Below are 12,347 nucleotides of genomic sequence, written 5' to 3' on the forward strand. Positions count from 1 at the left end.
AGCTACACTTTTGTACCACTACAAGCGTGTCCGTTCTAGAGGTTGTGTAGGTATAATTATATTGGTAAGAAATCACACCTCTAGCTGAAATAATTATACTGATACAAAGCTGTGTATAGACCAGGCCTTAGTTTACAAGTTCATGGCATACAAACAGAGAAATTAGATAAAAACATAAAATGTCCTTGCTGGAAGGTTACAATGTAACACTACTTTATGTCTGAGAATCCAGAATAGCACATAAGAACCCCACAACAGAGAGACAAACTAGACAGTTCTCTAAAGCAGAGAGGTACAACTCTCCCTGCCTTGTTCTAGGCCATCTGGCTGCAGAATGACTGCTGTAGTTGCTTGGCCCAGATCTCATGCTTCCCTACAGAACCCCCTAGCCTGCAAGCAGAATCAGGAAACCCTTACAAATTAACGTGACAGCTTACAATTCCAGAACAGTTTTCAAATACACAACAGTTAGGGGTTAGAGTTCTGATCTGGCATCTCTGACTGCCTCTCTGTGCAACTGGAGACAGGTCACTTAGGATCACCATTGGCCTGATTTTCTCAGATCATCCATAACTCCAGTCCAAACTGTGGGAGGCATGGTGGTCAAAACGCAGGAAGCTAAGAGTCTTGTCTACACTCGAGCTGTCTGAAAAACAGATTTTTCTGTTCATTGGCAATTTTTAAAAGTAAAAGAAAAAAATTGTTTTAGGCAGAACAAAACATGCTGAACACGCTTCATTTTGATGTTGACCATTTCTAAACAGTTTTTGCATTTTTAAAACTACAGTTAAAGGAAATTTTGAAACAAAACTTTGTTTCAAACAGAAAAATCAAAACATTTTATTCTGCAAATATTGAAATGAAACATTTTGATTATTTCTGAGTGCTTTTTCCCTAAACAATTGGGCAAAAGTGACATGAAGTCACAAAATGTTTGTGTTGCCAAATCTGCATTTTTCTCTGAAAAAAAGTTTTGACCAAAACTTTCCCCCCAACTCTTGTTTACACTAGAGCTCCTATTCCCCAGTATATAGGAGGCCCTCAACCATGCAGGGCCACATCAACTCACCTTACTGTTTTTTCACTTCTCTTAGGGCTTGTCTACACTACAATATTAGGCTGACTTAATTTAGGTCGATCTATAGCCACCACAGTCATTCAATTGGCTGTTGGTGTCCACACTACCCTCCTTCTTCCAGTAGTATGTGTCCTCATCAGGAGCACTTGCACGGACTGAAGTGGAGCATTGTGGGCAACTGACAGCTGAGTGTGGGGCACTGACAGCCACATGGGGCTCACAGCTGGAACCCCCACCTACCCTAGGGTGACAGCCCAATCTGTGAGCCTAGAGAGGTTCAATTTCACAGCAGGGAGCCTACCAGCAGAGAAATGGACATTTTTGTCAGTTTCAAGGCTGTCTCCCCTCAGAGCAGCAGCAATGGGCTCAGAGCAGGAGCTGTGAAACTGATAAGAATGTCCATTTCACCGCTGCTAGGCTCCCTGCTGTGAAATTGAGCCTGGCTTGGGGTTCAAAGCTGGGGCTGCCACCCAGGAGTGGGGGCTCCAGCTGTGAGCAGGTGCTGGGTTCAGTTTCACAGCAGGGAGCCTACCAGCAGTGAAATTAACATTCTTGTCAGTTTCACAGCTCCAGCTGTGAGCTCCCCCCCCCCCCAAGCAGCAGTGAAACTGACAAGAATGACAGCCAACAGCCAATGTAAGTAACACGGTGTCTACATGGACACTGCATCATCCTAACTAAACCAGCATAAGCATTATGCCTCTTGAGGAGGTGGAATTATTATGTTGGTGTAGCAGTATATTTACTTCAGTGGAAGCAGCATTCTAGCATAGACACTGACATAATTAGGTCGACATAAACTGCCTTATGTCACCCTAATGCTGTAGTGTAAACCAAGCCTTAGTCGTGCAGGGCCAGCACAAAATTTTCAAAATGGGATAGCTCAGTGGTTTGAGCATTGGTCTGCTAAACCCAGGGTTGTGAATTCAATCCTTGAGGGGGCCATTTAGGGAACTGGGGTAAAAATCTGTCTGGGGATTGGTTCTGCTTTGAGCAGGGGGTTGGACTAGATGACCTCCTGAGGTCTCTTCCAACCCTGATATTCTATGAACAAAGGTCCTGTTTACAGTAGAGAATTAGGACCATTGCTGCTTTTAGAGGTGTGATTGTAACTGTGCTGTCTGTGTAACTCACACACTAATACTGCACCATTTGATTTTGTTTTTAAGTCCAAGGAAAAGGAGAAAAGCAGTGGGGTGGAGACATGGATTTAGTCAAATCCTCTGTGTCTCTGCACAATGCAGACAGCAAGGCAGGGCAACTTAGTTAGAAGAGCCCAGATATTTAGAGGACATTTATGGTAGTTATTGGACATGCTCAGTAGCTGTCTCTGAAGCTCCAGAGAAAGTATCCATTAAGGGCAAGGAGTCTTGCAGGTTCCACACATTCACAATCTGACAGCTGAGTTGATCAAAGCTCAGAGAGAAAAGGTTCTAAATGTGGAAGTTGAAGACAGCTCTGTGGAATTAGTGGATGACTGATGCAGAAGCACTAGATGTATCTGTTGTATCCTGATACCTCTACCACTTTGGATACAGGCCACGGATTCCTTATTTTGCTAGAAACCCAGAAGACAGTCGTTTCTTAGCCCTGACGCTGGAAATGCTGTTGGCTGCAAGGCTCTTTGGGCTGTTGTTTGTGGAAGTGTCTGGAGGGCAGTTATGCTCTTCAGGCTTTGGACGATCATGGGGACATACATGCTTATTTTTTTAGGCCACACTAAAGAGACTGAGAAATCATTGTTGAGCTGATCCGAGCACAATATGTCTGTACGTGTGCCCTAAAGTATAAAAGTGTTGAAACTTTGCACTGAAATATATGTAACAGCAACAAAGCAGGGAAGTTGGTGGAAGGAACACCAACCGGTTCAATGTCCAATTGTTTTGTTTAAGAAGTTATTCAGAAATTTTCCAAATGCTGTCTGTAAACGTTTGTGTATGTATTAAATATGTATTCACTAAGAAGCCAGGTGGGACTTTCTTTCTCAGGCTGGCTGGCAGCTGCTATTCATACTTACAGTCAGGGTTTTGCGGTCCATAGCGCTGAGGTTTAACTGTGTAATTAAGTACTTTGCGGGTGGGGGGACGCCTGGAAAGGACAGAACATCTGGCCTGTGCTTCAGCAGAGAGTTGAGCAGAGCTGCAGGTGTGATGGCTATTATTTTGGCAGACCCCAGGGACTGAACTGGGGAGCTCTAGTACAAAAAGCATGAACTAAACAGTCAGTTAAGGAGGCTACAATCAGCGGCGGCTCCAGGCACCAACGCGCCAAGCCCTGCGAGGGCGGCAGACAGGCAGCCTTCGACAGCATCCCTGCGGGAGGTCCGCCGGTCCCGCGGATTCGGTGGCAATTCGGCGGCGGGTATGCCAAAGCCACGGGACCGGTGGACTTCCCGCAGGCAAGCCGCCGAAGGCAGCCTGCCCACCGTGCTTGGGGCGGCAAAAAAGCTAGAGCCGCCCCTGGCTACAATGGCTCATATCCATTGTGGATTGGCATGAACCTGTAACACACCCTCATGTGGGTTACACAGGGAAAAGGGGAGTGTAATCATTATACGTAATGCCCCCACAGCACCCCTTGTGCTCATTACATCTGCACCAGTCCTGCTGTTTCCGGTGCACAGAGCACTCACACAGTACATTAGGGAAGCACTGCAGGGCCTGGCGGAGTGCTGCACCTCTATCCCACAATGCCCAGCACAGGGCCCTCCAGCAAGCATGTGGTGTCTATAATACATGACTTGCGTTGGCCCTGTTCACGTGTTGGGTTTGTCCTATCCCCTGCCTCAGCCGGCTATGTCCTGCACGAGGAGCAGTTTTTGCGCGTGGAAGGGCGAGGGCTGTCCACCCCGAGAATTCTTCACACGCATTTCAGATGCCTCCATTCCTGCTCTTAGACCAAGAGTGGGCCTGGAAGAAAGCAACTCAGGGACTGAGTTTTAAAAGTGTTTAAGCACCTCAAGATGCAGATAGAAGCCTGGGGAATTTTCCAAAGCACCCAGGTGCCTAACTCCCATTGATTTTAGGTGCTTCTGAAAATCCCACCAGCTGTCTATCTGCACCTTGAGGTGCCTAAATACCTTTAAAAATATGGCCGTAAACCTGGCCCCTTTCCATTGCCAGAGTAGAGTGAAGGGGCATTAGTGAAACTCAGAATCAAGCCCCATGATACCTGCCCTTCACTGTAAAGTGCTTTGGGGATCCTTGTAGAAGTGCAGCGTATTATTCCATCAGTATCTTTGAGAACTGGCTGTTGCCTTGTTTATCGTAAACAGATTTATTCCAAGTCAGCTTTGACTTTGATCTTTCCCATTTTTAATCCTCCAAAACCTGCACCTAACAGCAAATTGGTTAAAGCTTCCGGGAATCTACAAAGGCAAGAACGGAGCCTATCCGGTGCTGAGCCGTTATCAGAGGTATGGCAGAGTGATGATACTATATTTGCACAACCCTCGCCCATGCCCCCGCAGCTCTGGCTTGCGTTACAGGGCAAATATTTACCCGGGGCCTGAACAAAGTCAGCATTTCAAAATGTTGTTCAAAATACTGCATAACTTCCAGTCTTTTCCTTGAACTTGGCTCAGAGAAGGAGAGATCCGCTATCCAGCGCCTATGCGAGCAGCTCTTGGGAAGTGAAGCAAGCGGGGAGACAATGAAGCAGCTGATTTGCGTCCTGCTTTTATTCCTTGTTTCTGAAATACGAAGCTTTGATCTCGTCATCGACGAAATCCCAGATGTAAGTAATTCCACAGGGGATCTAATCCTGTTACACTCACTGAAGTCAATATCCGAGCTCCTACTGATGAGCGCAGGATCAGGTCCGTTGCTTCTCTTATTGGTTTTGCCTCTACCTCTTAATTTCTTTTTCCTTCTGCTATAATCATGTATTGTCCGGATAACAGCTTCTTGTCTTCCATTCCTAGTATTGCTCTTTAATATGCCTATATTAAATTAGGGGTAGCTATTGGCTAGACCCTGTATGCCTTACTCAAGCAGAATTCCCATTCTTGTCTGAGCTTTGCCTGGCTTGCAGACCCCGATCCTGCAACTGGCTCAGAGTAGCAGCACAGATCCTCTCCAACTTTGGGAGGCTCCGCATGGGCTAAGGTCTTTGCCTGCACAGGTCTGATTGCAGAGTCGGGGCCTTAGAATGTATGCTCCTCTGGAGAGGGAATGTGTGTCTTATATACAGTGTCAGTGCTTAATAATAGACATGTTAGGGACTACAGAATCAGGCCTGTTTTCTATCAGCTGCCTTCTATCACACTCCCATTGATGTTAAAGGATCAGGGCCAATAGGCAGCTCCTTAATACGTTTCTAAATAAAGTCATAATTCTAGACCTGAGCTGAACTAAATCTCTGGACCCAAATGCTTTCAGATTCTGGGAGGAGTTCAGATCCAGTCTGATGGTTACAGTTCTCACCCAAACTCTATTATTTATTGGGCACATTTGAAACATTACGGGGCAGCAGGCAGGGATGGTCTACAGCTCTGTGATGTTTAGTGTCCCTCTCCAGGGTTAATAATAATTAGTCGGACGGAGATGTTTTCTCTTTCGTGGTACAATGTTTTTTAATGACACGATGAGATTGATTATCCTGATTGTTCTGTATCAGGTACAAAATACTGGGCCTATTTCCTTCTGTGTAAATCTGGAGTAACTCCTTCTAATGTCAAGGAGCCACATCTTGCTCTCAGTGACACTGGTGTAAAACCAAAATAACGTCACTGGCTTCAATGGCGTTACTCTGGACCCTGGTGTAAATGAGGACAGAATCTGTCTCCGTCCACACTGGAGATCAGGATTGGGCCCACTGTGTTGTAAATCTGCCTACTGTACTTTATGGATATTTCAGGCCCTCTGAGCTATGTCCTTGCTTCAGAAGTAATAGCCGCATGTGGAGGCCAAAAGTGATCATATTAAATAATGAGATAGATGGAGCCTGAAGATTCATCACTGTGGAAGGGGAGTGGCCATAGATCTGTTGCCCTGGGAAGGAACTGTGCCGCGCAGAATCATAATTCCTCTCAGCTCCCCCACTTGCGCCTAGGGGGAAGTAAATTCAAACTAGCACAAAACTGGAGTGATGAATCAAGCCCCGAGATGACAAACTAAAATCTATCCACAACGAATGCTGAAGTTATGGGCAAATGCAATGGATTTGTTTCCTACATCTGTTCTGTTATCTTCAGAGAGTGTGTTGCCAGTTCTGAAACAGAGAGCTCGGAAAGTGAAATCTGCCGTGAGGCGAACACTTTACTGTTTCCCTGTGTCTCCTTTAGGATCTGGAGAACTTGTTTGACCTGGAGATCAATGGATTTCTGTCAAAGCCCATGGCTAGAAATGGCAGGTACCAGGTACAGTAACCATAAAATCTAGAAAGGGGGAAGAGAGAGAGATGAAAAGAAAAATGTTTTGAAGCAAATGACTGATGTTCTATTCCATTACAAAGGCCATAATTCTGCAATCAGGTGTACTTGGGTGGATCCATGCATGCATGAGCCCGTTGGGTGCTGCTTTGGGCAAGAAGTCTTTGTTTGTACAGCGCTTGGCACAAGGGGGCCATGACCTGATTGGAGTCCCCAGGTGCAACTGCAGTACAACTAATTAATCAGAACACTACACACGTTTAACGTCATGCATGTGAAAAGTCCCTTTGAGTTCAAAGGAGCTCCATGCAGAGGAGGGGGTATGCCCAGGTGAATCTGATTGCAGAATCAGCACCAAAATGTCCAGGAAAAGCTAGGGCTCAGGAGATTGGTAATGTGGTATGGTCTCTTCCAGCCCTGCTGATTGACTACTGGTTCCTGGTTAGGTCAATGGGAAACCAATCACAGGGGATCACTGCTCAGTGCTGTATGTCAAAAGTAGTTGGCGGATCAGTAGAACTTGTCAAAAAAGTTTCTTTTCTTTCCTTTCCTTTTTTTTTGGTGACTATACTGCTGATCATTTCGTTCTGTCAGTTATTGAAATAGATGGATTTTTTAACTTTTTCTGTGGAATGATTTTTAAATCAAAAGCTTATCAAAAGACTTTTTTTATTTCAAAATTTAAAGTTTTCAAAAAATTAACTTTTGGAGGGGAAAAAAGCCACCTGGCCCCACTCCTGCAAACACTTACGAATGTGCTTAACTTCGCTACCATGGGTAATCCCATTAACCTCAATCAGATTGCTCCTGGGACCAAAGTTAAGCATGTGGATAAGTGTTTGCAGGAGTGGGGCCAGGTTTAATGTCATGCATGTGAAAAGTCCCATTGAGTTAAACGGGAATACTCACGGTGTATAAAGCTGAAGTGCATCCGGTTCTGAGGCTCATTTATATTACTGGGTTATCTCCACAGTGCTGCAGTGCAGACTACAGGGCTGCATATTGGAGCGCACACGAACGCATTGCGCGCCAACTGCTCCATGTAGACCCTGTTGGTGTGAATGAAAAGGAACTTAGTTTGCGCTGATGTGGTCCCATTTCCAACAGGGCTATGTTAAGGTGTAGTGGGTACCTTTTAGTGTGTGCCAGCAGGGTGTACATAGGGCAGTTAGCGCGCTCTACAATTCACACCTCTGTAGTCCACACTGCGGTGGTGTGTAGACAAGCCCTAAGGTTCTTTTACACTGCTCCAGGCCTTAAACTGAGGGTAAATTCCCATCTTAAGATCCCGTCACATCGCCAGAGTGGTATAAAGGGGTTTTAGTGTAAATGAGAATCAGGCCAATGCACACTTGCAGGATCAGGAGCCAAGTGACATGTGCCTGGTCTGCACACAGGTTTTTACCAGTATAACTATGTCAATTAGGGGTGTGGGTTTTTTTAACCAATACAGCTATACCTGCACAATCCAGCGTATGGATGCTGTTGTACCAGCATAAAGGAGCCTGATACCAGTCTAGCTTATTTCCCTTCCTATAAGAAAAAAGGTGATACCAATATAAACACCTTGATCCTAGTATAACAACATGCACGCTGGGGAAAATGGGTTGTACCACTTCAACTATAACAGTGTAGTTAAAGAGAGACGTCACTTATGGGTAGACTAGGCCTGATAAGATAAGTGAAAATTGGCAAAGGAAATAAACCCCTCAAAACCACAGATAAAAGGATCATCAAAAAACACAAGAAGTTGCGTTAAAAAAAAAACTGAGCAATGGAAACTCAGAATGATTTATGTGAAACTTTCCCTTTGATAAAAACATCATTATTTATATTGAATGACCAATTTCAACCAGCTCTAGGGGTGAGTCCATTTCCTAACGAGCAAGTTTCCACCTCCCACTCCTCCCCCGTTGTTACAATAGGCCCTTTGTTGGCCGTCTCAGCAGTGAGGTCAAAGACTAGCGTGAGTCATGGAGACCCGAATCCCCTTTCTGCACCAGAGATGGTTACACCAGGTCAGCGCTTGAGACACAACAGAGAGGCAGTATGAGGAAGTCCATGCTGCTTCTGTTCTCCATTCCAGCTGCATCTTTCACCAGCAGAAAATTCACTTCAGTAATAAAATTAAATTCCCTTAGAGATCTCAGTCTGATTTATTTTGAGGGGACAGAATTGCCGCCGTCAGATCAAAGATCTCTGGGTCCAAAACGGACGGTCTAATAATGTATCTTGAGGTCATCTGGAAGGGCTTTTATATACTCCCCTATTCTGTCTGTTGTAAGTACTTATCTGGCCCCCTTTCCTGGGGTACCTGTGCACTTCCCAGTCTTTAATGTATTTAGCCTCACAACACCCTGGTGAGGTAGGGCAGTGTTTTTGTCCTTAGTTTTCAGATGGGGACCCGAGGCACAGAATGGCTTAGTGACTTGTATGGGCTCAGACAAGAAGTCTGTGGTAGAACAGGGATGTGAACCCAGGTCTTCCACGTCTTAGATTAGTGCCCTACCCATTGATGCCTAACCTGAGACACTGTCTGATTTTCAGAGGGTAGGAGCTCAGAATTGTCTAAAAACTCAGGGTCCTTTAACCAAAAATTCATGCCCTACCAATCTCTAGCCACTCTGGAAAATCTTGGCTATGAGCCTTTTGCCGGAGCTGGGACTATGGAGCCTTCTTGCTGGCCAGATCCTTGTAACTACAGATGGGCTGAGTACACTGGGTTTTGCTTTTGCAAGACTTCGTTGGCCAGGTTCTGCTTTGCACAACCAAAACCAGGGTTGATTTGGATCTAGGGTCCGTTTGATCCCAGCTACCAACAGTTGGAGGAGTTAGATAAAAAGTTCTGGTGTTGACCTATCGCTATGAGAAACATGAACAAATCAAACACTAGATCCAGTGAACAGCTGAACACCCGGCTCCCGACACAATGAATCCTTGGAGGTGTTCCAAATTCAACCTAGCTCGAAATTTTGCACATGGTCCTTATCTTTAAATGGGATAAATCCGGATCCAGCCACCACCAAACTTTGGGAGATTTGAAATCTGGATCTGAATGGTTCAGCTTGGGCCCATCTCTATCTCCTCCTAGAATCACAGAAATGTCAGACTGGAAGATAGCCTCAAGAAGTCATCTAGACCAGCCTCCCAACACTAAGGCATGGTTAAGTGTACCTAAACCCAGGAGCGGCACCAGAGTTTTTGCCGCCCTAGGCGGCAGCGCTCCTCCTCTGAGCATTCAGGGGGCCTGGGGTCTTCGGTGGCGGGGGTCCTTCCACTCCGCGTCTTCGGGGCACTTCGGTGGCGGGTACCAGAGTGAGTGAAGGACCTGCTGCCGAATTTCCGCCAAAGACCCAAAGCGGAAGGATCCCCCGCCGCCGAATTTCCGCCGAGGGTGGCAAAATGCCGCCCCCCCAAATCCTGCTGCCCTAGGCGACCGCCTAGGGTCACCTAGTGGAAGCGCCGGCCCTGCCTAAACCTAAATCATAGCATTTCCGAATACAAACTTGGGCCATGTTTATGCTCAGTGAAATGGTGAGCCACCCAACCTATAACACTTTACAGGATCTCTTTATGAGGTATCTCACCTCACCTATACACCCCGATTTACCTGCATTGCACATAATCCTGCAGTTACCCATGCATAAGTTAACTTAGTTCAAATTTACTGACCTAAATTGATACCAAACTTTAGGAAAAGAACTACCCATCATTATAAGCTTCTTCTATGGTTTTTGCTGTCTACCTCAATTTGGGTCTTGGTCACATTTAAGGAGCCAGTGTCACTCATATGGGTTTAATTTTTTAGAGGGTCAAGAGCTGGCCACAAGATGTCGCTACTGCTTGACTTAAATCCCAAACAGGGATATTCATATGGCAGTAAAAAATAGCTCATTAATTACTATTTTTAAGCCCTTGTAAGGCTTAAATAGTAGTGTTGGTCAGAACTATTTTTTCTGCAGAATTTTATTGATGAAAACAGCAACAAAAACATCAATTTTGTTTAACTTTTCCATGGAAAATTTCAACTTTTCATAGAAAAAATATGAAACCTGAAACATTTTGGCAGAAAAACTCAAGTTTCCTTTTTTTTTTTTTTTTTTTTTTTCCTGAAAAAGTTTTGGTTTGGGGCAAAAGATTTGGTTTTTGGCCAGAAGGTTTTGTACAAAAACTCAAAATTTTCTGCAGAAAGCAGACCCTTCTCTCTCTCTCTCACACACACACACACACACACAAAATAATTTTGTCTGAATCCCAAATTTCCATCAGAAAACCATTTCAATGGACATTTTTCAACCAGCCCTACTTTAGTTTTCGCAAGTCCCTCGGTTTCAGAGCCAAATTGTCAGTGATGTCCAGTTGGACTTATGCTTCATTTAGGCTCAGATACTCAAAGGCACTTGAAATCAATGGGAGTTAAGCACCTTTTGAGGATCTGGGCCTCAGGGACTTTTGAAAATCCACCCGTTAAGTGCAAGGAATAAAGCAAAGAGAAGGACGCTATGAACTAAATCCAGTGACTCTCATTGATTCTGATCATCTTGTGAAACAATATATGGGCAATATGCTGTTTGATCCCTTCAATAGCTAATTCACGACCACTAGACTTGTAATTCTCACGCTTGCTGAAGTCTCATTCTCTATTTCTTTTCTTCCCAGAGAAGCACATTAAACGATGAGGACTCTGGAGAGTTGGTGAGTTTTCTTCTGGGAAAAAGAATGATGACAAAATGATTTTCCAGTTAACCATTATCTGGAAATCAATCCTGCTGTTTGTTCAATGCCTTGTTTGTATCACTGATCGGGTATTAACCTGTCTTCTTCAAACAGCTGACTGCTTGCACAATGCTGTTCGGGGGATTGGTACAAGATTTTGTGGTGATATATATTGTACTGATGTAGGAATAAGCACAAAAATGAACAGAAAACATGCTCTCCCTTCCTCCAAAAGGCAATATTTTTATAAACCTCATGGCAAATCATGCTGTTTTCTCAATGAACTGCCATGGTAGATCTTACATCTGACCTGGTCTGCCAAGTTGCCTCCTCCCTCTCTTATTTAAGTCTTTCTTTGAAACACACTTTTTCCAGAAGGCCTATAAATCCCAATTCTCCCTACATATAGTGTTAGTGAAATACACCAGGGGGTTGTCCTCACACAAAGCTGAATTGTTTTACATTAAAGGAGTGATTCTAAACCAGTTCAGTTAAACCAGAGCAAAAGGCTGCAAGGCTCTTAGTCCTGTTTCCAGGCTTATTTTGGTTTGATTAGGAACAGGCTAAAGCTGAGGTGAACTGACCTAAGAGTCTCCACACAGGTTTGCACCAGTTTAACTAAACCCGGTTTAGTGTGTAGACAAAGCCATAGACACAACAATCACTAGTTGGGATTGAACCTGGGAACCTACTGCACCAGAAATTCAGCCGTCTCCCTCTTAAGCAAAAGAACTTTAGATACTAGAAAGTAGCAAACCGTCATGCAATATGAGCTCATGTACTAGGCTAGTATATTACAGTACTCTCTTGTTAGACGACCTTGGCCCAAACGTCTGAGATCTACAAGAGTTGAAGATCCATTGAGGGAGCCATTTTGTAATGAACTGTAGCTAAATACAAACACTGTGATTGTCAGCACGGATTGAACCATCCCTCCATGCAAAACGTACCCAGTGTATCTCTATCCCGAATTTTCGAAGTTCTCTTCTTCATTGCAGGTAGCGGGAGATGACAAGATAAGTATTTATAGCTACAAAGTTCAGTCCACCATAATGTCTCGTTTGGTCGACACCATGATCCAAAGCAAAGTGGAAAATAAAGCTAAGCATGCCCAAAATTTGGTGTTTGATGTGCAGATTCCCAAAGGAGCCTTCATTCACAACTTTACTATGTAAGTAGTGG

The 12,347-nt window shown here is 44.6% G+C and overlaps 1 protein-coding gene across 1 annotated transcript in view; it reads left to right on the top strand.

The window, feature by feature from the left end:
* Nucleotides 1-4,606: 4,606 nt before the first annotated feature.
* The window catches only part of ITIH2 (inter-alpha-trypsin inhibitor heavy chain 2), a 40,767-nt gene continuing 33,026 nt past the window's right edge, over nt 4,607-12,347 (top strand). The window contains exons 1-4 of the mRNA XM_024202151.3: nt 4,607-4,813; nt 6,363-6,437; nt 11,109-11,144; nt 12,164-12,336. Coding sequence (XP_024057919.2) covers nt 4,730-4,813; nt 6,363-6,437; nt 11,109-11,144; nt 12,164-12,336 — 368 coding nt within the window. The 5' untranslated portion in view covers nt 4,607-4,729. The remainder of the gene's footprint in view (nt 4,814-6,362; nt 6,438-11,108; nt 11,145-12,163; nt 12,337-12,347) is intronic.

Source organism: Terrapene carolina, unplaced genomic scaffold (genome assembly GCF_002925995.2).
Source record: "Terrapene carolina triunguis isolate 2854851 unplaced genomic scaffold, T_m_triunguis-2.0 Scaffold68, whole genome shotgun sequence".
In the NCBI taxonomy this organism is placed as follows: Eukaryota; Metazoa; Chordata; order Testudines; family Emydidae; genus Terrapene; species Terrapene triunguis.